This window comes from Gymnoscopelus microlampas (assembly GCF_963454915.1).
Source record: "Gymnoscopelus microlampas genome assembly, chromosome: 19".
Classification (NCBI taxonomy): Eukaryota; Metazoa; Chordata; class Actinopteri; order Myctophiformes; family Myctophidae; genus Gymnoscopelus; species Gymnoscopelus microlampas.
Window position 1 is genome coordinate 9,159,046 of NC_139956.1, and position 27,773 is coordinate 9,186,818.

Sequence of the window (27,773 nt, forward strand, 5' to 3'; positions counted from 1 at the left end):
TATATATATGAAAAAGGGGGGGAAAAAGGTAATTTAAAAAAAGAACCCTCATGCATTAGAAGGACAATATCAGTCACCAGAACCAGGGACTTGTTTTCAGTTAGTCTAACATGGTTAAAACGTTTGCAGTTACAATGGGAAAAGTTTAGTAACAAAGTTGTATAACGAGTTAGCCTGATTATCAGACTGAAGTGTGCAAGAGAGGCAGTCCACTCAGAGAGTGGGCAGGGTCTATGGTCTGGAGCAAGGCTAATAACTAGTAGCAAGGTTTAATATTGTGTGTGTGTGTGTGTGTGTGTGTGTGTGTGTGTGTGTTGTACCATCAAAGTAATTGGTGAGCTGTGTCTCTGTGACGTCATTTCCTGCCTGTTTGACTTCCTCCATGAACACACTCAGGTACTCCAGAGCATCTTTAGTCCTGGCATCCTCATTGATGATCAATGCATCATTATACCTCTGAGAGAGAGAGAGAGGGAGATTATGAGTGTCTTTAGTGTATGTGTGTGTGGGGGGGGTTTTAGGGTGGCAGTGGCTCAGGAGGTAGAGCAGCAAATTTGGAATCAGTAGGTTCTCGGTTTGATCCCTGGCTCATCATGGCTGCATGCTGAAGTGTCCTTGCGCAAGACATAGAGCCCCTAACTGCTCCTGATGAGCAGGATGGTGTCTTCAAGGTTGTACTTTATTGTTACATCTTGTGCACAGGTACGTAAGAGTAAAACCTAGTTTGCGGACGACACTGTGGTGTCATCCGCAAACTTGACAGCTTGGTTGGAACTGTGCATGGCCACACAGTCATAATATGTGTACAGGGAATAGAGAAGGAGGCTCAGAACACATCCCTGTGGAGCTCCCGTGCCAAGGGTCATCCATTTCAAGTTTCATTAGCCTTTGGTCGTGAGGTTAAGCTTTGTTTGAGTATACTGCGTATATAGCTTTGATAAAGATGCTATATCACCTAAGACAGGCACTCTCTGTGGATATCTTTAAAGCACAGCTCAAGACCTACTTCTTCACTCTTGCTTTTAGCAGATTTTTTGGTTGACTCTGTGTTGTTGTACATGTCCTCACTGTATTGCCTGATTCACTGCCCTTTGCTATTATTTCAATGTGTTTTATGCGTGTGTGTGTGTGTGTGTGTGTGTGTGTGTGTGTGTGTGTGTGTGTGTGTGTGTGTGTGTGTGTGTGTTAACCCATTGAGACCTGAAGCCGATTCTACATGTCTCCTAAATCTCAACAGTATTCTGAAAAACGTATGTTTCTATATCAGTGGTGTTCAATCTTTTTCATGTCAAGGACCCCCAAAATTATATGTATTTGGCCGCGGACCCCCATCAAAATATTTTGTTCCAGGGACCCCCAGAAGCAACGATTTGAGTTAAAAATGTTCGCTTTAAAAATATATATATTCAAAGATTTGCACACATTTTCACGATTTTTCAAAAATAGCAGATATACAAGCTCATAGCGCGGCACTCGGTGCCGCGCTATGAGCTTGTAGATCTGCTATTTTTGAATAGCCCACAGTGTAAAATATTGCTTTTTAGCTCAAATCTAAAAATCTTCTCTCTAATCTAAAGGTCTTAATGGGTTAACCACGGAGTGCCAAAACCGTATATATGCGGTTTTTGAAAAAAATCTAAACATTTTTTTTTTCAATTTTTTTTTTCCCTTCATAGCACCAGGAGATATCATTTTCCAAAGATTTAGACTCCAATCCACTTCCTGGTTAACTTCAAAAGCCTGTATCTCGGCTCCTAAAAAATGGTTAAAAATCCTGGCACTCAACGTAAATTTTTTTAATAAACCTCTGGCACCCCAAGTGTTAAGTGCGTGCGTGCGTGCGTGCGTGCGTGCGTGCGTGCGTGCGTGCGTGTGTGTCTCTCACTCTCAGGTGTTCAGTGTAGTTGTACAGAGCTCTACAGACTCGGCTCTCCTGCTGTTTGTCGCTGAGTCTCAGAACTCTGCACTTCTGCTGGACGTCAATGATCCACTGCTCATACTTCTGAGAGCCATAGTCACTGTTCTGAATGGACGAGAGACTATCTGGGACACACAGAGAGAGAGAGAGAGAGAGAGAGAGAGAGAGAGAGAGAGAGAGAGAGAGAGAGAGAGAGAGAGAGAGAGGACGTAATGTAGAAGAGAATAAAACGATAGCATACGACTACCCAAATCAGTCCATATGATTAGATAAGTCAAAGGTAATACAGACAGACAGACAGACAGACAGACAGACAAACAAGAGCGTTGTGGGTGTGTGTGTGTGTGTGTGTGTGTGTGTGTGTGTGTGTGTGTGTGTGTGTGTGTGTGTGTGTGCGTGTGTGTAGTACCTATATCATGGACATCTTTGGCCAGAGCTTCTATTCTTCTCATGAGGTCCTGGATGACTCTGATGAATGGATCACTGTGTCTCTCCTCTACCGAGCAGAACTCTGGAGGAACACAATACACATTGAAGTGAGCTTGTCGAGAGTGTGTGTGTGTGTGTGTGTGTGTGTGTGTGTGTGTGTGTGTGTGTGTGTGTGTGTGTGTGTGTGTGTGTGTGTGTGTGCGTGTGTGTGTGTGTGTGTGTGTGTGTGTACCTTTCTCAGGTGTGTGTACAAAGGATCGCAGCTCCTCAATGTTTTCCTTCACAGTGGAGATGACCTCAGTGTTTAGACTGAACAGACAGAAGTAAACGATAAGGACACACCGACCAGGCAAAAGTAAATGCTGCAGCAGTTTTGAAGAAAGGTTGGATATGGACAAACCTCTATAACCTGTGTGTGTGTGTGTGTGTGTGTGTGTGTGTGTGTGTGTGTGTGTGTGTGTGTGTGTGTGTGTGTGTGTGTGTGTGTGTGTGCGCGCATACGTGCGAGCATGCATGGCATGCGTGTCTGTGTGTATTACTTGGCACAGAGTTGACAGACGTTGGCAACAGCATCGTCTTCGTTCTTGAAAGTCCCGATTCCTACTGATGCAGTCAGACCTACAATCTACACACACACACACACACACACACACACACACACACACAAGGTAAACATACATCAAATGCAGAAAGACAGTGTAGTGCCTCAGTAAATTAGGATCACAGGTAAACCAAGAACCTAGTATCAGTCTAAACAATATACTATTAAAATAATAATCTGTACGTTGAAACTATAGGATACCAGGTAAACAATGAACCTAGTATCTGTATAAATAGCATGCTAAATGATCTAAATTACATTTTAACCTTGTGGTCAAGAGAAAAAAAAATAATAATAAAATAAGCCTAAATAACAAAAACACAAGAACAAATGACCACGGTATATCTGCAGGGTCATCATATCTAAGTCAAGTGCTAAGGGCTAAATTGGCGTCTGAAGAGGTTTGTTCCACTGTTTGGGAGCCAGGAGGACTGAGGAGAGACTGGGACGTGTACCTGTGGTAGTGTGTCTCCTTTTTTATCCAGTTTGTTGTCCAGATATTTTGACATGATGATATTGTATGGATGTTTGCCTGTCAGACAAAACACACAGATGACTACACACAACACACACCTTACTACACGCACCACACAAATTACTACACATACATTCTCTCTCACCAAAACCAAACCCCTGTCCCACAAATGGAAGAAAAGTTAATTCTGTGGTGTTGCTGTTGTGTTGTTATGTATCGTTGTACTGTTGTGTTGTTATTGTTCAGGTTGTTCAGGTTGCACTTCATTGTTACATCTTGTGCAAAGGTACACACCAGTAAAACGTATTTTTGTTAGCTTCCTTCAGACAATATAACAGCATAGGTAATAATAATAATACAAATTAAGAAAAAAAAGAAGAAAGAGAAAAAGAGAAACTGTAAAGAATCAGTAGTTTTAGTTAATAGGATAATAAAATACAATAGATCAGCATGTGTACAATGTATATAGCCTGGCATTGGCCAGACTGATAACGTGGATTCACTCACACGTGGCCAATGCCAGGCTACAATGTATACAGGCGAGACCTATTACATTATAAATACACCATCAGTGTTGATCAGTAGCTGACACAGTACCTTAAATATACAACAGTTTAGGTAGGAACAGCCAAGTGTTTTACGGTGCAAAGAAATACGACTAAGTACTACTACTGTAACTACAACATTTCGGAGCAATGTGCAAGTGTTGTAATATTGTAGTATAGTTGTACCTGTAGTATTGTGACACTCATCAAAGATGAGCAGTGAGAAACAGGAAAGGGAAGCAATGTCGTTTGTCAGCAGAGCGTTCACCACGATCTGAGGGGTCAACACGATGATGTCATTGGTCTCCACGACCACGCTGAGTGACACCTGGTCACCCTGACCGCCACATATGCCCTGGATCCTAGGGGGAGAGAGAGAGAGAGAGAGCGAGCAAAGGTATTTAGAATAATGGAACACAGAATTGTCTCATTCTGAAGATATAGGGCCCTATTTAGACAATCTATGTAGATCTACTGTACCTTAATAAAAATGACAGCTGCGTCAGTCGGAAGATAGGGCCTAATATATGTGTGTGTGTGTGTGTGTGTGTGTGTGTGTGTGTGTGTGTGTGTGTGTGTGTGTGTGTGTGTGTGTGTGTGTGCGTGCGTGCGTGCGCACGTGCGTGCATGCGTGTGTGCGCGTGCGTGTGTGTGTGTGTATGTGTACCTGACATCTCCCTCTCTCTGTCTGAAGTATTGTGTAAACAGCTGCAGCTGCTGGTTGAAAACGTCCACCTTAGTCGCCATGAAAAGCACCTTTGACCCTTGACCTCTGGTCTCCAGGTGATGCTCACTGATCGACAAGGCAACCACCGTCTTACCACAGCCTGCGGGATCAAAGAGTCTATGAGATCCAGTCCTCTCATGAAAACACTAATAACTAATAACTAATAACTCTGCTAAATGCCTAAAATTAAATTGTAACTAAAACTAGAATTGACAAAAACATTTTAGTTATCTTATATATTTTTTAAAACAAAGGCATTACAAAAACATTTATAATGTGTGATTACAACACTAACTAAAACAAGCTAAAATCATGAAGAACATTTCCTTAGCTTGTAATTGTTTTTAAAAAATAGCTTATGTACAGTACAAGCTCACAATGCCTCAAAACATGTTATGAGCTTGCAGATGTGCTATTTTTCGGACCTTGTTGAATCGTGCCCCTTACTAATTCATAATTCAATAAAAAAAATATTAACAAAAAAAAAAAGACGTTCAGAAACTAAACAAGCAAGCTCACTTAAAAAAGGAATTCAAACTACACTGAAATTGAAGATCTCCGCCCGGGAACAATGTTCAGGTCGAGTTTATCTTTAATTCTCTCATATTTCACACTTATGTCGGGTTAGGGTTTTACATTTATATAAGGGATGGACTTTTTTTTTGTTTTTAGTTTTTTGTTGTACACGTGAACTGCTCTGCGTGCGGTTAAACACACATATTTATACAAAATATATATAGTGTGTGTGTGTGTGTGTGTGTGTGTGTGTGTGTGTGTGTGTGTGTGTGTGTGTGTGTGCGTACGTACCAGTAGGTGCACATATAATGGTGTTTTTTCCTTCATAAACAGGCTGAGCCAGTTCAGTCTGGTATTTTCTCATCTTCTTCTCTCCTGTTCTACTGCCTGGGTCTGAAACACACGCACACGCACACGCACACACACACACACACACACACACACACACACACACACACACACACACACACACACACACACACACACACACACACACACACATATGAGTATATGAGTACAATATGAAGTTTCCTGTTCAGACAGAACCCAGCTTCTAGAGTTCACAGGTCATGGAGTAGGGCTGCATGATTATTATATATTCTTAGTGATTCTTCTATCAATTATTTTTTCAATTAGTCAAATAATCATGAAGCAGGTTTTTTGTTTATACTTTTAAATATCGTTTATATATATATATATATATATCAACGAATGGATGAATGACTAAAGCGTTATTTAATACTTTGTCGCATAACGGTGTCATGAAAAAATAGTGTCAATAGCTGACCTACAAGCTCACAACGTGTCCCATCGCGACACGTTGTGAGCTTGTAGTTGTGAGCTTGTAGTTGTGAGTTTGTAGATCGGCTATTTTCACTTTTGTGTGTGTGTGTGTGTGTGTGTGTGATCCTTTTATGTATTGCCCCCACTAAGTGGCGTTTCGAGCTTGCAATCTTCATCGGTCCTCAACAGTGTGCAAGCGCTTTGTTTTATTTATTTTCCAACTATTTTTTACCGAGATTGATTATTAATCGATTATCTTTATTGAATAATCATATTAAATAATCAATATAATCTATTAAATCGACCAGTTTGATTAGCTGTTGCAGCCCTGTCATGGAGTAAACAACTCAAAGCAACCTGCTAGTGGCGCCGCAGTGCCTGGCTCAAGGGTCAGTTGGTTGGCACTCTTCAGCAGGGCATCCTCCTCATCATCACTTCCCTCCCGGTACTGGATGGACAGCGTTGTCTCGGTAACGCCCAGCTTCTCCTCGCCGTCCTCTTCTCCCAGTGGTGGGAGGGATTCTAAGAGACACACACACACACACACACACACAATGGTTTCTTGCATTTTCTCCGTATTCTGTATGCAGTAGTTTAAACAAAGCTCTCGTTCTTAAAATCAAGTTAGTATGGAAATGCTCAGAATATTTCCAGGTTGTCCAAAATTGTGATCAAAACAAATATTGGATATAGATGTCAAATGATAGATTTAGGACATATTCCATAGGCTTACAAATGGCGATGATTCCCCCCCAAAAAGGGGCACGGCTATGGCGGTGACATGTTGGCGGTCTGGTGTGTGTGTGTGTGTGTGTGTGTTTGTATTGGGACATAGTGGCATGTGGAGGTGTTTACCATCATCTGGGTCCAGCAGCCTCAGGGCGGGGAAGAACTCACACACGATCAGAGCTGTTTTGAACTGTTTGAACCAGTTGTCACAGTCTGTCCTCCTTAGATAGTCTATTAACAGCACTGATGCTGCTATATCACCCCTGTTATCCTGCACCTGAATGCGCGCGCGCACACACACACAAGCACACGCACACGCACACGCACACGCACACGCACACGCACACGCACACACACACACACACACACATTTGTATTACTATACTGTACTTGTGAGGACATCCATCATTTTAGCATGGGGAAGACAATTAGCATACAAAACATGCTAAGTTGAAGTATGAATTTAATGAATGGGAACACTGATTTTGTTTTCATTTAAACATCCAGAATGTACACAGAATTCAGAATGTTTATGCTTCTTCCAAGACAGGCTTTAAAAAATCTATCCAGAGACCACAAGGAGAGGTAAATGCAATTTTCCCATAGAAAGGAGGTGTCATTCACTGCAGAAATTGTATTTTTCTCCTTTGTACATGTAGTGTTTTGTATTTGTTGATGACATGTATTATTACTACTTATTATTACTAGTATTACTGTACTGCCCAGTACAGGGTTGTACTGGGCAGAGAAAGAGCATTCGTGCTCAGCAAACCTACCCTGGATAAAAACACACACACACACACACACACACACACACACACACACACACACACACACACACACACACACACACACACATACGGCTTACGTTCTGTATGGCCTCACACTCTCTGTCCATCAGACAGTCTTTGAGGCAAGGCAGCAGGTCCGATGGTTTGATCTTTGATCTGAGGCCTGTTTCTATTTTGTCCAGCAAAGTCTTCCGTTCTTTACTGCGTTCTAGTGCAGAAAAGTCCCAGTGCTCCAGCGCTGCGTGGAGACCTGTATATCCTACAGTTACACACGTATGCACGCACACACACACACACACACACACGCATCATTCCAATGATTATGTCAAAGTAATTATGAGGCGATAATGTAATAATTATGACAGGGCTTATGTGTAATGTGTGCGGACTCTCTCTTTTCCAGGTGTTTCGCCCAGGTGGGCGTGGTTTTGAGGTTAGGTTTAGGCATAGTCTCTGTGAGGTTGGGGTTAGGGTAATGCATGTAACCACACCCACCTGGGCAAAACACCAAAGAAAGAGGGAGTCCCGTAAATGTGTGAGTGTTACCTGTAGAGTTCAGTTCGTCCAGCAGGGCCCGGTACCATCCTGGAGTATCCAACCCACACACAATGTCCAACAGATACTCAGCCGCTTTGGACACTGACTCGGACTCTAATGACGCTATCTTCTCTACCACATCTGACACACACACACACACACACACACACACACACACACACACACACACACACACACACACACACACACACACACACACACACACACACACACACACACACACACACACACACACACACACACAGATTAAAGTTGTCAGTCGCAACAAGTGATTTCAGTCATTGTTTCAGAATAAACTCAAGATTAAAGAGTATTGGAATGGGTCAAATGAGCAATAGAATTCAAGGTGTTCAGAAGCATCTTCCATAAAACCCTGATGATACACCCTGATGATACACATTCATTTTTGCTTTAATCCCTGTAGACAGACAGACAGACAGACAGACAGACAGACAGACAGACAGACAGACAGACAGACAGACAGATGTTTGTTTAAAAAAACAATAACAGCCAGGTAGGCAGAAAATGGGGAAAGGAGACCTTGTGGCCTTTCAAGTCTATTTGTGTTTTTGTTGGTGACTGAATGCAAATGTTACCTTCACCTCCTTTAGTGGTCTTGTTCTCCACCCTTACCTGTGACTTTGTTTCATCCTGACAACTGTCTGTCTGTCTGTCTGTCTGTCTGTCTGTCTGTCTATCTAGATGTTTAAATGTTTGTCTCCCTCTTGTGGTTAAGGAAACAAACTACATATGAACAATGATCAGCTGATTCACGGTTGGTTCCATTTCAAATCAACACATTCATTAAAAACAAAATCTTGGATTTACGCTTAAACTCAGTAGTGGAATAATTACTCAAGATTTAAAAAATATTTATATGAAAAAGGACCACTTCACCGATTTTCAAACCGTTTCTCTGTAACCGTCTCAGAGGAGGGCTGTGGACAGTTCAGATGCATTATTAATGTCTTCATCACTTTAAAGTTGTAATTACTATTGCATTAATGTGTTCACTTAAATGTTGCAGCTGAAAGGCGGGGCTTTTTAATGACTTTAACCTATAGTAATACATTATTTATCACTTGACTTAATGTGTGTTTTGTATGAATAAACTAAGTCTGCAAACTCACCAGTGGTGAGTTTGCAGACTTAGTTTATTCATACAAAACATACATTAAGTCGGTAGTCTTACTAAAGCTGTCAAATAAGTGTAGTAGAGCAACATTTGACATCAATGACAATTAGTCATAATTAATGACAAACGCATATTTAAACATCTTACCTTGGTCCAGGTATTCAACCATAAAGGCACGGATATATGACGGTCTTAAAATATCAACCAGGTATTTTCTATACTGACGCAGGTTGTTCTTCTCTTCGTCATACATGATGCTGACGATGATGTAGTGAATGATTAATGTAAACGAGATCAATAAACCTAATCTAACGCAATCTAACGGATCGAGATAACTAACTGTTGTTCTTCGAGAACAACACGTTCTTCCCTGCTGCTCGTCTTCTGTTGACACTGAACTAGTGACGTTCAGACTCATCCGTTCAGATTCACTGAGCGATTCAACGAACAATTCACCGAACGACTCAACGAATCCTTCAAGTGTTGCCAGATTCTGCAAAAAAAAAAACGAGCAACCAGGTCTATGAAAACAAGCCCAAAAGAAGCGACTGTCATACTTTCTTGTCTAGCATGGCCAGAATAATATCACCAGCAGTGGTGGAAAGTAACTAAGTGCATTTAATCAACTACTGTACTTAAGTACAATTTTGAGGTATTTTTGTCTTTTAGTGTATATTTGTCTGTCATTAAATGTTTTGATGAATTGAGTAGAAAGGACCCCAATGGAAACAAGCCATAGTGCTTTCTTGGGTTTAAAATCCTCTAACAGACCTTGTATTGAAACAGAGTATTTCTACGTTGCAGTATTGATACTTGTACTCAAGTAAAAAGTGAGAGTACTTTTTCCCACCACTGATAAACGGACATGGCAACACTGGCTGAAGATTTGTTGAATCGTCCCGACGAGTCGACTCCACAGAGTCGTCCGTACGGAAATGTCCGGAAACAGCCGAACCGTCTAGAGCCCCGAAGGCTGTGAGCTGAGAGAGGAAAACGAAAGTAATGACAGGAGAAAAGAAACGAAAGTGCTGAGCTACAGTACCTAGATGAGGGGGTTTCCGAAGAATGACTTCAAGTCAGTGGTGGAATGTAAACTAAGTACATTTAGTTACAAAAAAGTAAGACATTTGAGTACTTTTTCCACCTCTGCTTAAAGTATTATAGGCTACTATATCCATAAATCATCTTCATCAACATTAATGCAGTGTAAATGTTTCCCAATGACTTCTTTTCCTTAAAAAATCAATAACTATACAAAATAGCCTTTATGTTCCCATCCCATTTCAAAAAGAAAAATATAAACATTTTCAGAAACTTTCAAAATAGTGAAAATAGCTTCTCTGTAAGCTCACAATAGTGCATTGTGAGCTTGTAGATCAGCCATTTCCACTAAATAGGGCTGGAATGGCTAATTCATTATATATTAACTAAAGTATGATACCTTTAGTTACTTTGCAGATTTAATCATTAATACAAAACCTAAATTAAGTGATAAATTATGCATTATTATAGTTTAAACATAAAGTAATTCAAATCAGCCCCGCCCACCTTAACCAGCAGAACACATTAATGCAATTAATAATAATAATAATAATAATAATAATAATAATAATTACACATTTCAATTCAATGATCATAAAATGGACCATACTGCCTAGTTTTACATTTGGTACCATAAGTATATTCTAATACCAGCACTTTTGTATCAGAGTAATTCTGCATTTTGGTACTGCTAATTTTACTCATTAAAAAACAAAAAAGAAATCAGAGGTCACCATTATACTTACTGAGAGGGACCTGTGGTTTGTGAATATATTTCTCCAGCTGTTTGACATTAGACAACGGTACAGTAAACAGATCTGAGATCTCGTCACTGTCGGACAGAAACCTTGAATCTCTAGATTTCATCTTTTTATTTAAAAAAAAAAATCTCATAATGACCAGTGTTATACTGTACATCGTCATATGATAGTGTCGCTCAAAAGAAAGAAAAAAAATAGCTGATCTACAAGCTCTGTTGAGCTATTTGCACGATTTTGAGTAATGAGTAAACACTTCTCAAAACTAGGGCCGGCAGGTTTAAGGTGGTTATGTGTGTGTGGGTTTTATGAATATTTAGAAGAGCTTGTCACTAACTAACTGGAAGGTGAGCCAGTAGGGCACAACAGCAGTGGCAAGCAGTGGTAGGAATTATTTGGCCTAATGACTAAATTGGGAGGAAAAAAGGTTAAAAATAATTGTCCGATCTAAAACAAAGCCATGCTGGAACTGAACAGAAGCCCCATAATCTGGAAATTGCTGTGAAAAGATTGGTGCATTGGAGTTGAACGGAGTTGTCACCACTTTTGGACATACAGTTAATGTTTAAACCCCACAGCAAAATCATGATAAAGTCAAACTGTCCTTGCCTCTATTACGATAAATGATAAAAGAAAAGTGAAAATAGTAAACAAGCTCACAATCATAGCATTGTGAGATTCGTGACACATGAGCTTGTAGATTGGCTATTTTTGAACGCCAACATTATACAACAAAATATAATACAGGGTTAAGTGGTTAATCAGATGAATCAATTTAGTAAATAAATATAAATAAATAAAAATCTATTAAAATCTTACCCCCCCCCCATTGATATATAAGAAATTCAAACACCTAATTCTCGATTATTCGATTAACCTACACGAGCAAGATTAAGTGGGTTATATATTTTTGGTTAACTGCCAAGCCCTAGTGAATATTGTCGTGTTTTCTGTGGTGTGCAAGAAAACAAACATACAACAATTCATATGGAAACATTTATTCACAAGTCTGTAGACACTGGTATTACACACACACAGCAGACGCGCTCACACGCACACACACTCATACATACACATCTATGAAACTGCCAGTGTCCACAGCAGTGAAATGTAACAAAAGGTAAAACTATAAACAATTAAACACACATTTTAACATTCAACATTTTTAAGTCATAAAAAAAGAAGTAATTATATTCAAATCATACGTCAAGTCACATAATATCTCATTTCAACAGAGTGGGTGACAGTCTTCCTTTCAAGTTAATCAGCTAGTGGCACCGTGTGTGTGTCTGTGTGTGTGTGTGTGTGTGTGTGTGTGTGTGTGTGTGTGGTTAGTCCGTGTTATACCGCAGTGCTTCCCAACCTTTTGTGGATGAGGGTTGAGGGCCCACTAGAAAATCTCCAAAGTGTTCGCGGCCCACCCATCTGACCACTTATAGCAGCCAAAGCATGTTTATTTTAATGATGAATCAATCGATTGTGTTCCGGCTTGGATCAGTGGAACTAACGTAGTATTATGTGAAGTTCCTATTTATCAATATTACAATGAAAACTCATTTTTCAAGGTTTTAAAGAAAAAGATACATAAGACTTTCTTTTTTTATATAACATTGTTATATCCTTATAATCTTAGTGTTTTGCCATTTTGGCCCACTTACAATATCCTCATGGCCCAACAGTGGGCCCCAGCCCAAAGGTTGGGAATCGCTGCTATAGAGGGCATGTGTGTGTGAATGTCCATCTCTTCATTACATTGCAGTATGTGTGTCTTCTATACACACTTTGTCTTCAGTAGGAGACACAGTCCTGTCAACCAGGCGTCCTTCAATGTCACACAGAGTCTCTGAGTGAGGGGGGCAGTGGGAAGACTTTGACTCATTGTCTTTGTCGGGACACTCTGTCACGGAGTCAATGCTGGGCCCAGATTCCCATTGGCAGTCAGTGGGGAAGAGAGGTTTAGAATGGGACTCAATGGGCGGTTTGGCGCTACGCTCTGGAACGTTTGGAGAGGATTTTGAACGGGTGTCAATGCGAACTGGCTCGTGTGGAGAGGACTTTGAAATGGAGTCTATAGGAACTGGCTTGTTTGTAGGGGACTCGGAACGGGAGTCATTACGATCAGGCTTGATTGGAGAAGACTTGGAGCAGGAGTCAACACGGGGCCAAGAACTGGACTCAATATGAACTGAGTCGTTCAGAGGGGACTTTGAACGGGAGTCAATACAAACTCGGTTGTTTGGCTCTGACTTTGAACGGGAGTCAATACAAACTCGGTTGTTCGGCTCGGACTTTGAACAGGACTCAATAGGGGGCCAAATATGAACTGTGGTGTTTGGAGAGGACTTTGAACGGGAGTCAATAGGGGTCCAAGAATGGCAGTGAGAGTCAACGGAGAGCTGAGGCTCCCAGTGTGAGTCAAAGCGAAGCTTGGAGTCTCTGCTAGCCTTGTGTTCTATGGGAGAGGAGGATGGGTGGCCTGGGTGACTGTGTTTGTGATCTCTCCGTTCAATGGGTGATTTGTGAAGGAGGGAGGGATGGCCTTCCCTGGTGGGAGGATGAGAGGAACGGGCATAGGGGCGGGGAGGAGCATGGGAGGAATGTTTACCCAACTGAGGTACGTCGACAGGTGATGTTTTTGCTAACCGGGTTAAGTCAATGGGGGATTTTGTGCCCAACTGAGGTGAGTGAAAGGGTGACATCCAACTAGACGCTGTCTTCTCTCTAGAGGAGGAACCACTGGAAGTTAAACTCTCTTCCCTGGATGAATGGAGGTCAATGGAAGAGTCAGAATGAGTCCGACGTGAATGGGTATGAGCAGAACCCATAGTGGACGTGTTACTGTTGGAATGACGCTCTAACGAGAACGGCTGAAAGTCGACTGCTGATCTGTGACCAGAAGTTAAAGAGTAGGTGAAATGTTTCTTCAGAGTAGAAATAGGAGGTATGGGCTGGCTGTCCTTTGGTAGAAAGGAGCTGGGGAATGGGGAGTCATTGGGGAAAATTGCAGCGTTTGAGGGAAAATCTACAGGAGAAATGACACTGACTGAGTCAGTGCTGGTGGACTGTGACTCACTGAGAGGAGAGTACACGTTGAGGGGCGGGATGGGAGAGAAGGCCTGGGTTTTAGTGTCCTTGTGCTTGAGGGGCGGTGGGGTGTTTCTATTGGTCAGTGTCAACGCCACATCATCAATGCCGTTTTCCTTGGCTTCTCCCGGACTGTTCTTGCTAAACCTGTGGAGCGGAGGCGGAGAGGAGACTGCTTTTCTCTTCCTGTCTGCCTTCTTCTGATTGGCTGGAAGTGGTTCTAGAAGCTGACAGAAGTCTGTGTCGTCGCCTGAGGACGCGGTGGCAGGCGGCTGGTGTTTGGGTGGCGCTGAGGATGGGGAAGTAAGCTGTAGGACAGAGTTAGGACTCTGGGAGACAACAGGTGATCTGTCACTGCTGGGATCTGAGTCAACGCGTGAACTGCGACTCCTTTGATGCAAGTCAACGGATGAAATGTGACTCCTGGGATCAGAGTCAACGCGTGATTTGTGACTCCTGGCATCTGAGCCAACGCGTGATTTGTGACTCCTGGGATCTGAGTCAACGCGTGAACTGTGTCTCCTGGGATGCACGTCAATGGATGGACTGTGACTTTTGGGGTCCGAGTCAACATGTGATTTGTGACTCCTGGGATCAGAGTCAATGGCTGAACTGTGACTTGCCCGTTGCAGGTCAACGGCTGAACTGTAACTCCCGGGATCTGATTCACCACGTGATTTGTGACTCATGTGATGCGAGTCAATGGCCGAACTGTGACTCCCGGGTTGCGAGTCAAGGGGTGAACTGTGACTCCTCTGACGTGACTCCGCACGTGATCTGTGACTCCTGAGATCTGAGTCGACGGGTGAACTGTGACTATTGGAACGAAAGTCAAGGGGTGAACTGTGACTCCTGGGATGCGAGTCGACGGGCGATATTCTCCCTCTGGGCTCCATGCTGGATGGTATGTCCGTGTTCACCCCCTGGCAGCTCTGGTGGGTGTGGTTGCGGTGAGGAGGGATGTTTGTGGGGCTAAAGGTCGGGGAGAGGTTTAGTTTAGGGTTGGCCAGGCCCTCCAGGTCACTGAGAATGGTTGCTAGGAGATGGGTGTCGGCAGAGGCGGTGGTTTTGTCCTTCTTCTTTCCGTCCTCGGTTTCTCTCTCTCCACGCCTCATCCCTCCATCTCTCTCTCTACTCCGCCCCTCTCCTCCTCCTCCTCTCTTCTTTGGCCGTGTGTTCAATTCTTTCTTTCTATTGTCTCGTGCTTTCTCTTTTTCCTGTGGCCTAGCGGACGCCGCTTGACTGACGGAAGTGTTGACATCATCTTCGCGGCTTTCGTTGTTGGGGGGAGGGGCGGGCTCATCATCTACTTCTATATCTGTATCGTCATCCTCCTCGCTACCAAGGAACGTGACGGGGTCGACGACAGCTTTTGATTGGCCGCCGGGCTCGCCGTCCGATTTATTGGACGCCCGGTCCATGATGTCGACGGGAAGCTCACTGATGTTGATGCCGAGGTCGTCGGCGGCCGTTCCCCCCGAACCCGGACCGGCCAATGGGAGAGCGGGGAGCTTAGAGGTGAAGTCGATGGGCTGATGGTTGCTAAGGCCACTGAGGGGGCTGCTGTTGTTGTAGCGGTCCTCGTCGTCGTCATGGCTACTGTCGCTGTTGATGGTGATGATGACAGGTGCACTGGTGGAGGGGCAATATTGTATTAATAACGTTAATATTCACCTTAATGAAGTTTCCCTGTCTCTTAGAGCTCCTTAACCACTTAAACCCTATACATCAGTTGAACAGGGTCCCCCAGGGGTCTATCCTCGGCCCCCTCCTTTTTTCCCTCTACACCCACCCAATATCTTCACCAAAAATAGCTTCAATACGTTCAACGCGTTGCAAAATGCGACACGTTGTGAGCATGTAGATCGGCTATTTTTGGCAAAGAGTGTAGAGGGAAAAAAGGAGGAGACCAATTATAGATTGAATAGATAGTATATACACATAGGGTTTAAGTGGTTATGGGCATGTTTCATAATAATAATAATAACAACAACAATAATGTGTAATTTCATCGATGGGGGTTCCAAGATAATGGAAACTACAGCCTAGCATGCTGAAATAGAAGACATTGTTTTGCATTAATTATCTTGTTACTAAATTACCAAACCTGCCTACCGATGATGTCACTGGTAGGCAGGTTTCTGAACTGTCCACAACCCTCCTCTGAGACACAGTGAGTAGACAGAAATGGTGCCATCTTAAAATGAGCATTAGTGAGGACCAAATATATGAAGACATGGTTGAAAATGGGTGACGTGCTCCTTTAAGCTCAACGTCAGGTCCGGGGACCACCAGTGGCTCCAAATGGACCCTTAGGAGGTCACTGAGGATTACATTCTAGATTGGGCTCCCAGAGATAAAACAAATGGTATCAAATAGGGGCATGCTGGCCTAATGCAAATCAAACTGGGGGTCCTTGAAATGAAAAACATTAAAAAAAAAAGAATCACTGGTATACTGTGTTTCTAAATGAGGTTTACCTGTTATGCTTTGGCTTTCTGCTCCGTTTCCTGCGCCGTTTGTTGCTAGGAGAGCGGGGTGTGCTGGAGGCTAAGGTTCCCTCATAGATGATCTCAACACTGGGACTCCTCTCCTCTCTACTCCTCCTACTGCTGAGAGACAGACAGACAGACAGACAGAGGAGTTATTGTTTTCGTGAGAAGAGACGACAGAGATAGAGTCAATGGAGGTAAAGCTAAAAGACAAACATATGAAACTCAAATAACAAAAGGTGGAATTAAAAGGGATGTAATGATGCATCTAGAGACAGTTAATTATTTTGGGTGTGCATCTCTCTTAAATTAGTATGGCATAATGTAATGGCCTAATTTCATTACCATAGAGGCAATTAAATCCTTTTACAATAATTGAAATGGTTTTGTTGTTACGTTTTGTGTCAATTTATTAAATGGCTTTATTAAGTACACATATAATCAGTGGCATAACGAAAGGTGAGCAGGTTGAGAGAAACAAACCACTTCAGGGTGATAAAGAGCCCTCTGCTTCGCATCGGGTCTAATCGCTCAGGTTTATTTCTCAACAATGACCGGCTCACCTTTCCTTATCCCTAGCGTAGCATTAACTGCAAAGCTTCAGTGAACCAATTGATAAATAATTGTAGGACCGATCCATCATATGATTCATGGCACATTTAGATCGATCCATTAATGTAGTCGCATAATCAATGTTAAAAATCCATTTATCTCACCTCTCTCCTCTGTCTGTCCTCCCTCTCTCTCTACGCTTCCTTCTATCTCTCCTCCTCTCCTCCAACCCTCTCTCCTTCCTCTTGTCTCCACGGCAACCGGAGGAGGCCCCGGCCGGTCTCCAGGTGGGGTCTTTTACGCTGTCGTCCAGGTGGCGGCTCTTGTACTTCCTCTTCCCGCTGGGCTTGTTGTTGTCGTCGCCGCGGTGACCACACCCGGGGGAAAGCGGATGGTAGGGTAGGGGGGAGGAGAGAGGGGAGGAGGAAGAAGAGGAGGAGCAGCAGGAGGAGGAGCGGCGGTGGGAGAGGTTTTCCGGGGAAAGGGGAGGAGCCCAGGGGGATGCCGGGCAGAGCCTAGCGGGGCGGGGCGGCGAGGGAGTGGATGTCGCACTGGAAGAGACAGAAAACAAGGTTATTATGGTCAGTGGTGGAAGAACAGACACACACAAATAACTTAGTTACTAACTGAATAGCTCTGCCATTTTTTACATTGTTTAAAATCTCAACCGACAAATACCACATATTACAATAAAAAACTAAAACTAATAGAAACTAAACTAAAGCTAAACCTTTTTTTTTTTTATCTACAAGCTCACAACACGCTGCTCCGAACGCATTGTGGGCTTGTAGATAGGCTATTTATACTACTAAATTATACTTTAAATTTTTGTTTAACATTTATGGAGCTTTCTTTTTTTTCAATGTCTGAAATTCTTTTGACATTTTTTTTTTCTGAACGAAAATATGTATTTTGTTAGTTCATTAAAAGATTTTAAAAATATTTTTGAAATAATAACAAATATATATAGGCAACGTAAAAAGGCGATATTTACTCACAAGGTGACCTTTAAAATCTAATTAAAACCAAACTGAAACTGAAAACATGAAGTCAAAACTATAATAACCTGAACACTCCGGGGAGAGAGAGAGGGAGGAACGCTCTCTCTCTCCCTCTCCGCTCTTCATCTTCCCCCTCTTCTTCCTTGTCACAGATGTCCTGTCTCTTCCTCTTCTTCCGCTTCTCTCTCTCGTGGGCGGCAGCAGAAAGCAATTCTGAGAGGCTGGAATATAGGGATGCAATACTCAATCAAACTATTTATCCATAATTAAAATAATCGCTCTTTGGAGGAAACATGTAAAATTCATTTTTCAATTTGTTTAAAAAATAGAGAAAATGGCCGATCTACAAGCTGATCACAATACTAGTCTATTTTCATATTGTTTTATTAAATAGGGCTTACGTGGTTAATCAGACTAATCAGTTAAGTCGATTTTAAATAAATCTATTCAAATTTGTTCACGTCGATTTGTTGATATATAAAAAAAGAATATCCCCCAAAAAGTGCTTCTCGATCATTTGATTAATCAAAAAAGTAATCAATAGCACAATGGCTAGGAAAATAATGGTTGGTCACAGCCCTACTGGAATACCTCGTCTCTTTCTCCCTCTGTTCGTTCCTCTCTCTCTGGGAGGACGAGTCGTCTCGAACGCCCGATGAGTGTGAGCGTGCACGTGACCCCAAAGAGGCGTCTAGTGCACGCTCCGAGTCCCGATGGCTGCCTCCCTCTCTTTCTCCGTCTCCCTTTCCGTCTGCATGTCTGCAGGACTGTCACCATCATGAGATTTTAGTTGACGATTAATTGTCACACAAATAATTGCGATTGATGAATTAATTGTGTTTTTTGACATTGAACATTGGAACATAAGATTAAAAGATTACACGTCTGTTTGCCTTTTAGGCTTTGTAAACTAAAGCTGCACAGGGCATATATAACAAATAACTTAAATACACAAAGAAATGACTGACAATGACCCTAATTAATATTAATAATGTACTATGGCCAAAACAGGCCATATATATATAATTTGTTTATTAATTTTATACTTTCAAAACGTTCTAAATTTGATTAAAAACTACCGGGACGCCAAGTTGAAAGTGGTTACAACAAGAGTGTATACAACGACAGGAAATATGACGTTTCTTTGAGTTTCTGTATTTCTTTAAGTGATATGTTTAATTAACATGTTAAAGCTCTATATTCTGATCATACTCATTGCTGTAGTTTGTTCCGTAACAGAGGCTCTTAGATAATACAAATATATTCATGTGTTTCAAATTTCATCCAATCAGGAAACGGGGAGAGAGTGCCCCATCCACAAAGATGATTTCTCTAGTTCCAATTTTGTCTGCTCATTTCACTTGTTTATCCTGTATCCTGTAGGAGTTCTCTCTCCTAATTGGATGAAATTGGTATCCTGACCTAGAAATTTATTTTCTGTTTACTAAAGAACTGGAGAGACAGGGAGACTCCTATTACTGAACTCTATAGCAATGATTACTATCACAATATAGAGCTATTTAACACTTGTTTTAACAAAACATTTCACTTGTATAAGATGAAATTAAACTAAACGATTCTAATGATTATGCAAAGATAATTGTGATGGGAGCGATTATGGAATAATTGTGAAGAGGCCTTACCTGTCTGTCTTTCTCTCCATCCGTCTGTCTGTCTCTCTCTCGGTCTGCGTTGGACGTGGCTGGCGGAGGGAGAGAGGGAGGGCTGGGGGAGAGACGGAGCTCAGGGAGAGGAGAAGGAGGAGGGAGCGTCTTCTGCTCCTCTTCCTCAGTGTCAGATGACAGTTGGACCAGCTCGGGTGTCCTCTCTGCCATGGGTTTGACATAACCCACGATCTCACACGCCTCTTCCTCCTCGTCATCATCTCCTCGTCCTCGTCCTGCTTCTAGAATCACAAGAATCAATCTTCATTGTCACATCACATTACGAGTAAGTGTTTTTGGCATTGAACATGTCAATGAAAATGACTTTCCTGTTTAGCTCTTGGGCTATAGTCCAGTGTTTTGGTTGGGCCGGTTACAAAACCGGCCCAACCATCTGTGAATGTGGAGAAGAGGACCATACGATGCAGCACTGCCTTGTCTGCCCTCTACTACCCAACCAGTGCAGCTTAAAAGATCTCGCAGAGTTCAATAATAATGCAAAGGACTGTGTAAAGAAATGGGAAACTGTCATATAACCACATGCTTCAAAGACACGAAAAGAAGAAGAAGACGGCAAAACAAGCCTCATTGAAACGGCCATAGCTCTTGAATGGAGGATCGCGACAGGACTATTTTTCCCCCCTCTACTACAACAACCCTGTGTGTGTAACGAGCCCATCTCCGTGAGGACGGTGGTCACAGAGAATATTCCATGATTTTTCAAAGGTACAGCAAAATCGCTGTTTTTGCTGGCAGCAGTGGCACACTATTACACTATTGATCTGGCAGTCAAAGACTTAAGAGGCCATCTTAGGTAAAGGTATTTTTATTATATTTTAAATATAATAAAAAGGAAATAAAAAAAGAATAGCAGAAATAGCCAATATCCAGTATTTTTGAACATTTCTGAAAAATGTATGAACATTATTCATCAGATCAATTCATACAGATTAATGAAAACTATTCTGACGAAGAAAACAAAACTGCAATCAAGCGATTATGTAATAATTACAACAGGCCTACCCGCTTCTTCCGCCTCCTCATTGGCTCCTCCCTCCTTCCTGGGGGGCGGGGCGGGGGGGCTGACAGACAGCAGCCCCGGCGAATGGGAGCAGAGCTCGGCCACGGAGGAGGAGGTGAAGGAGGGGCCGGGCGTCTCGTCATCATCCCACGCCGATTGGCTGAGGAATGAGGAACTTCCTGTCTGGATTATGTCGTCGTCGTGGTGACTGCTACTTCCTCCTCTCCCGCCCGCCTCCTCTTCTTCTCCCTCCGATATGGAGATCACCGAGCCGTTGTTGGAGGAGTCGGTATCGCCCTCTGTTTCGGGCGTGTCGTAGACAGCCTGGGTCATAGACATTAAAGGGGGTGTTAAGTCAGTGGTTCTCAAAGTGGGGTCCCGTGACCCTCAGGGATCCTCGAGGGGGTTCCAGGTGGTCCCCAGCAAAATGAGCTAATAAAGCATCAAAATCTGTTTAAGCACTGTTTAACCTTATATACGTCGGCTATTTGAAAATAGCAGATCTACAAACTCACAACGTGTCGTGATGCCACATATTTGTGAGCTTGTAGATCTTTTATTTTCAAAAACATCTTGAAAAGTTGTTCGGAGCAAAAGAAAAATGTGTCTCAAATGGGAAAAAATTATATGTATTTGGCCGCGGACCCCCATCTCAAAATAGGGGACAGGGTCAGGGACCCCCAGACGCAAATATTTGAGTTACAAATGTTCGCTTTAAAAAAAATATATATATATATATTCAAAGATTAGCAAAAAAAACACGATTTTCCACAAATAGCAGATATACAAGCTCATAGCGCGGCACCAAGTGCTATGAGCTTGTAGATCTGCTATTTTTGGAATAGCTTGTAGATCTGCTATTTTTTGAATAGCCAAAGAAATCTAAAGTGACACAGACGCGCTCCCTGGCCTTAGTGGGTTATAAAGGTGTCTTTATCCAGACCTGCATGTCGTATCTCTCCAGGTCGAGGGGCGAGCGCGCGAAGCTCAGCAGCTCGTGCAGGAAGTGGGCGGTCCTGGCCAGCAGGAAGGGGCGGAGCTCGTCCTCCACGGCGGGCGTGTCCTCCAGGCCGTGGCGGCCCAGCCGCGCGCAGATGATGCGCTGCACCACGTCCACCAGCGAGGCGTGAGCGCCGTACAGCGCCGTCAGCTCCCGCCGCAGCCAGGGGCGGAGCCTTTCCAGGTGGGCGGAGTTGCGGCGGAAGCTGTCGGCCGTGACGGGCCGGTGCTGGCGGTCCGAGTCGGCCCCCGCCACGCCGCGGACCCGGAACCCCGTGGTGTAGAGCGCGCGGCGGAACGCCACCGTCTCTGCCTCCGCGCCTCCTGTCAAAGATCATGACATTTTTTACTTGGCCTTTAATTGTCACACAAATATTTGCGATTAAAAGGGATAGTTCACCCCCAACATGACTTTTTTTCTATTGATTAGTCACCCCATGGAGACTTGAATTCATGGATATTTGTTTTTTTTTTTGTCGCATTCCTAAGCCAACAATTTGGTGACCGGCAGCGGTTCCGGCAGGAGACACAAAGAGTCTCCTTTGTGTCTCCTACCGGAACCGCTGCCTACCGGTCCCGCTGGTCATCGAATTATTGGCTTAGGAATGCAACAAAAACAAAACAATATCCATGAATTCAAGTCTCCATGGGGTGACTAATCCATATAAAAAAGTTATGTTTTGGGTGAACTATCCCTATCACTTAAAAATGTTTAAAAGTAGTGAAAATAGACGATCTATAAGCTCTCACACGCGTCGCATCTTGACACGTGAGGGAGTTGTTCATCGTGTATTTCCCAATGTTTCGAAAATGTTTGCAAATGCATTGTGATTATCTCAAATAATTAGCGACCAGGCGATTGTGTAACAATTGAGACACGGCCTACCTCTTCCTCTTCCTCCTCCCTCCCAGGCCTCCCTCTGGAGGCGTCGGCGCGTCGCCACGCGCCGCACGAGCCGTCGCCACGTCCGGGCGTCGCCCATGACCGCGGCGGCCGTCGCCCCGTCGAGCGCCGGCAGCCCTCCAAAGATCAAGCCCCCTTCCTCCAGGAAAGACCCGCCTCTGCCACCTTCTCCCAATATCATCCTTCGCTGCTCGTCCATGAAGAACTCCTTTAATTGTGATACAAATAATGGTGAGTAACAGTTTAATTGTCTTTTGCACTGGAGTGGTGAAAGACTCCAAGACAAAAATAATTAAAGGAGAATTTTACCCTAGGCGTTTCCCTACCTTTATTTGAGGTTGTCAACTAATCATTAGAGTGGTCACATTTGAAATCCAGACGCGCGGGCGGAAGTATCGCGAGACGAGATTTCAAACGTGATTTCAGTCAAACAGATTTGTAAACACTAAACAGTAATGGCGGCGCCCATGTAGCAATAACACTGCACCGACATCAGACGGTCCACACACGACAGATATATACAAGAAAAAAATATTTACGAGCGACAGAAATAAGCGGATCTAGCCAAGCGCCAAAGACAAAAGACTCCCGTTTAGAGCTGCAGTGGGGGGGAGAACTGAAGAACATTGCTCGTTATGAACTAGGGGTCCTGGACCACTCTTATGATGAGTTAACAACCTCAAATAAAGGTAAGAAAATGCCTAGGGCGAAATTCTCCTTTAAGGATGACTCCTTAGACAGAGACAACAGTTTTCCCTGGCCCATGACCAGTACCAATAATCTAAATAAATAATGTACTATGGCAAAACATGCATTACATAAATTGCATCAGGACCTTACCTCCAAGGGAGGGGGTATGGGCGGAGTGGGAGGCGAAGCAGGAAGGGCGGGGACGGGGGGAGCGAGGTACCACTCCTCCCCTCCCCTCTCCCCCCTCCTCCTCCTCCGCGTCGTCGTTGCTCTCCCTGGCCCCTCGTCTTCGTCCTCCCCTCCGGCTCCTCCCCTTCCTCCGGCTCCTCTCCTACGCCTCCGGAGCGTCAGTCTCCGCCCCCGGCCTCCCCCCCTGCCCCCCCGCTCGGCGGCGGCGGCGGTCAGGTTGCCGGGCGGTGGCGGCGGCGGCGGAGGCGGGCGGAGCGTGTACTCCTTGAAGTCGTCCTCGGCGCGCACGGAGTGCAGGATGGAGGTGAAGGGCTGCTTGCATAGCGGGCACTCTGCCTTGTTCAGACTCCACTCCTATTATATGCAAGAAGGAAATCCATAATCAATCATTTTGTACAATAATCCAGTGGCTCTCAACCTGTGGGTCGGGACCCCCAGGGGGTTCGCCACATGATTTGGGGGGGGGTCCCCAGATGACAGTGGATAATGTTTAAAAAATAAAATGTGTCCCTAAAAAACTGAAAAAAGACCAGACAGAGGCAAACATTAGGAAAATAGCAGATCTACAAGCTTACAACGCCTCGTTGTGAGCTTGTAGATCAGCTATTTTCACAATATTTGTCCGTGGAACAGAGTCAAACTAAATGTAATGCCTCAACTCCTACAATTACAAGTGCTTATCTGGGTGGGGGGTCCCCAGTTCAAATATGATTATGTTAGGGGCTCGCAAGTTCAAATATGATTATGTTAGGGGGTCCCAAGTTCAAATATGATTATGTTGGTGGGGGTTCTTTTTGGGGGTCGCAGCCTGAAAAAGGTTGAGAACCACTGCAATAATCAATTGAAAAAAATAAATAGACGATTTACAAGCTCATAATTGTGAGCTTGTAGATCTGCTATTTTCAAAAAAGAATTAAACAATGCTTAAGTTGTTATTCAATGACTGACAGACAGACTCCACTCCTATCCACAACGGTCAAAGGTTTATTTAATAAGGTTTAATTAAAGTTAATAAGGTAACTTATTAAATGTCTTAATGACCAAGCTCAGTGGCCTTGTGGTTAAGAGTGTCCGCCCTGAGGTTGGGAGGCCGAGGTTTGATTCCCCCGGCCGGGTCATACCAAAGACTATAAAAATGCTTCCCAGCCCTGCTTGGCACTCAGCATCAAGGGTTGGATTGGGGGGTAAGACCCTGTGACATACTAGCATTATGTCCAGGGGATATACTACAGAAACAGGAGAGAACTCCTGCCCTATGGGCCACATCGGAACCTTTGCTTCCCAAGGCTATTTACTTAGGTTAATATTTATTTGTTTTTTGTACTTGAATGTAGGGCTGCCACGACCATGACCTTTTACATGCTGATGAATTGTCACACAAATAATTGTGTTTTTGTCTGGAAAAATACAATGGAATACTGGACAATACAAATACAAATTACATTTCTGTTTGGCTTTGAGGCTTTGAAGTTGCACAGGGCAGATATGACAAATAACCTAAATATTCAAAGAAATGACTGACATATTTAATAACTTTATACTTAAATCCATTTAGACCTGAGGCCGATTCTAAAAACGCCTTCTAAATCCTGACCTAAGTTTTCTGAAAAACTTCAAATATTTATTCAAAAATTACAACAAATGTATGTTGCTATGTACTGTACATAGCAACAAGAACCCCAAAAGGGGTTTCCGTCCTGAAAGCTATAGTTACAAATAGGGGTTCCCACCCAAAATGGGTTAAAAGAACATTAATAGTGGAGATAGCTCACAACGCAGCGCGATGCGACGCATTGTGAGCTTTTTCGTAGATCTACTATTTGTACTATTTATTTCACATGTTTGAAAATAAATCAACATTTTTCAACATGGATTGGAGACGATTTACGCAAAAGTAGGTAGTAGTTGTGATGTAATGATTGTGACAGGCCTACCTGAATGCAGTTGAAACAGAAGCGATGCAGGCAGCAGTCCAGGTAGGACAGGTTGTTGAAGCGATCCAGACAGATGGGACACTTGGAGTCCGGCGACGCGTCTTCCCCCGACATCGAGCGGAGGTTAGCGGCGTTGGAGGGGGCGTTGGAGGGGCGGGCGGCCGCTGCCGCGCTTTTCTTCCGGGACGTGGTGGTGGTCCGCCTCCGTCTCCTCCCCCCCGTCTCCTCCCCCTCCTCCTCTTCCGCCGCTCGTCCACCCCGTGGACCTCTGGCTCCTCCCGCCGAGGATGACGACGGCGGTGCCGTCGCCCTCGTGGTCGCCGTGGAGGAGGTTGCGCCGGCCGCGTTGTCGCGGCGACGCACGCGTAGCTTCATCCGTGTGGGTGCCATGGCCTGTGGCGTCACGTCCATGCACTGCTGGACTGATGAGCCTCATACACCAAACCTGATGGAAACATGTTTCAACTGAAGTTAGATTTTTTAAATGTTTTGGGCATGTCATTATAGGCATTTGACTCCGCCCCCTCAGCCAAAAGCACACCCTGCGTATGTCACTGATCACATCATACCTCAATCAATTCTCCACTCCAGTTCTAGGCCACATAGAAGGGGGTGGGGGGCTTTTTTCTTATTTCCACACAACAGTTCAAAGGTGTATCAAAGACATAGTTCAATGTTGAAAATGAGTGGTATTCCCCTTTAAGGCAAAATAAAATGTGTGCGATGTACGAGTGACGTCACTAAAATAGCGTTCCGCCAAGAAAGAATCACCATTACACCCCTGCATGTATGTGTCAACATGTATGCAATCTGGGAACCCATCGGCAAAAAACTACAAACTGTCTTGAGAGATTAACAAGCACAGTATGTCATGAACAGGGCTGGGCAATTAACAGAAAATATAATGCCACACAGTATGCGTTCCAAAAATATAATGCCACACAGTATGTGTTAATTGTCTTTACTGCTGCTGTGAATGTCACCCCATCACGTGCAGAGAATGTGGTTCATGCGAAGCTTGTGGAAAAGTGGAGATATTGTACAAAATACATGTTTTCTGTCAGAACTGTTAATTGAATATGAAAGTAGATGACAAGAGCTGACCACCATATAAATCCACAGTATTAATGGTTATGAAGTTTGACAAAGTTTAAATCAGTGGTTCTCAAACATGTTCATACCCAGGATCCCCACATGTGTACATATTGGGACACCGACCCCCCAATTTCAAATGCTTTGAGCCACGGGCCCATATAAGGGAATATTTCTGATGTTGAGCATAGATTTAGTACATAATACACAGACCCCCGTAATTCAGTGTACAAACGGAACGAAATGGACCTGCAAGGGTTCATTTCGTTCCATTTGAGTTACAAACCAATAAGGGTCCATATGGTTCCTAATCTCACCATCAATAATTTTGCTAGGACCCCTGGCTGGAGCCCCCTCAAGGACCCCTTGCTGGGGATCCCCAGACTCCAGTTTGAGAACCACTGATCTGATACTGCAGCCAGGTGGCGAAAGTGAAACCATTATCGTGTCATTCTTACATGAATTGTTGGGTTTCACTTCTAGTCCATGAAATAATAGTGACATTAATCTTTGCTGGGGACCCCCTGGAACCCCCTCAAGCAAGGACCACCCAGTCAGACCCCACTTTGAAAACCACTAGTTTAAAATGATAAAGTTGAACATCATCATTATTATTATGACATGTTTTAGCATATGCTGCTAACGTTAGCACAGCTGGTTTGCTCTTCAACACGTTCACACGTTCACACAGTCACATATCACACACACACACAACCATAGAGCAAACATCACGGTTTATTATCATTAAAATACAGTAATAACCGATAATAACGCATAAATAAACAGAAACATAACGGTGAGAGATCTGTTAGCAGGTTAGCATGATGCTAGCAGCGTTAGCTGCCTGAGCGGTTTGTTTACCTAATAGTTTTATCTTCTTTTTTATCTTCTTCTTTAAACTATTCCTCCATCCAGCACGTGCGTTTTCTCTTCGTCCGGAGAGGTTTGAGTACAAATTAAGAGGTTTTTATTAATGAAGAAATAAAACAAATCAAAACATCTCATCTTGCATGTCGAGCTCGAGAAGCAACCATAGTAGTTGTGAAGCAACAAGAAGCCGGAATAAAGCACCGGATGTGGCAGTGCATTATGGGAGAACGTGTTTCTTTTTTTTTTCCTTCTCCAGCTTGTAGTTCTTTGTAGTT

General features: G+C 43.5%; 2 protein-coding genes across 3 annotated transcripts in view; both read right to left on the bottom strand.

Annotated features, from left to right (window-relative positions):
* Nucleotides 1–9,585, bottom strand: part of rigi (RNA sensor RIG-I) — a 16,245-nt gene extending 6,660 nt beyond the window's left edge. For both annotated transcript variants that reach the window (XR_014599625.1, XM_084042720.1), the window contains exons 1-14: nucleotides 9,355–9,585; nucleotides 8,061–8,192; nucleotides 7,592–7,773; nucleotides 6,850–7,000; nucleotides 6,352–6,516; nucleotides 5,503–5,604; nucleotides 4,636–4,795; nucleotides 4,155–4,330; nucleotides 3,404–3,480; nucleotides 2,887–2,972; nucleotides 2,580–2,656; nucleotides 2,328–2,429; nucleotides 1,886–2,043; nucleotides 321–456 (exon numbers count right to left, since the gene is read on the bottom strand). Coding sequence is in view for 1 of the 2 variants with exons in the window: in XM_084042720.1 (XP_083898846.1) it covers nucleotides 321–456; nucleotides 1,886–2,043; nucleotides 2,328–2,429; nucleotides 2,580–2,656; nucleotides 2,887–2,972; nucleotides 3,404–3,480; nucleotides 4,155–4,330; nucleotides 4,636–4,795; nucleotides 5,503–5,604; nucleotides 6,352–6,516; nucleotides 6,850–7,000; nucleotides 7,592–7,773; nucleotides 8,061–8,192; nucleotides 9,355–9,460 (1,810 nt within the window). In the remaining variant the exon portion in view is untranslated. The remainder of the gene's footprint in view (nucleotides 1–320; nucleotides 457–1,885; nucleotides 2,044–2,327; nucleotides 2,430–2,579; nucleotides 2,657–2,886; nucleotides 2,973–3,403; nucleotides 3,481–4,154; nucleotides 4,331–4,635; nucleotides 4,796–5,502; nucleotides 5,605–6,351; nucleotides 6,517–6,849; nucleotides 7,001–7,591; nucleotides 7,774–8,060; nucleotides 8,193–9,354) is intronic.
* Nucleotides 9,586–12,022: 2,437 nt separating this feature from the next.
* LOC311034359 (uncharacterized protein) lies at nucleotides 12,023–27,647 on the bottom strand. Its single transcript, XM_084042240.1, has 12 exons — nucleotides 27,490–27,647; nucleotides 25,537–25,981; nucleotides 23,564–23,956; nucleotides 22,706–22,931; nucleotides 21,764–22,143; nucleotides 20,823–21,144; nucleotides 19,779–20,041; nucleotides 18,727–18,902; nucleotides 18,201–18,356; nucleotides 17,299–17,685; nucleotides 16,571–16,702; nucleotides 12,023–15,722 (listed from the first exon to the last, which is right to left on the bottom strand). The coding sequence occupies exons 2-12, from the start codon at nucleotides 25,945–25,947 to the stop codon at nucleotides 12,755–12,757; spliced, it is 5,814 nt and encodes a 1,937-aa protein (XP_083898366.1). The 5' UTR covers nucleotides 25,948–25,981; nucleotides 27,490–27,647; the 3' UTR covers nucleotides 12,023–12,754.
* Nucleotides 27,648–27,773: the final 126 nt, after the last annotated feature.

What these genes read in the sequence shown, in the direction of transcription:
- LOC311034359 (XM_084042240.1), bottom strand. Translation starts at nt 25,947, where the DNA reads ATGGACGTGACGCCACAGGCCATGGCACCCACACGGATGAAGCTACGC. An exon ending in TGGAGAGATACGACATGCAG is followed by an intron (nt 21,145 to 21,763) that starts GTCTGGATAAAG and finishes TCTATGACCCAG; the next exon opens with GCTGTCTACGACACGCCCGA. An exon ending in AGGACAGACAGAGGAGAGAG is followed by an intron (nt 16,703 to 17,298) that starts GTGAGATAAATG and finishes TCTGTCTCTCAG; the next exon opens with CAGTAGGAGGAGTAGAGAGG.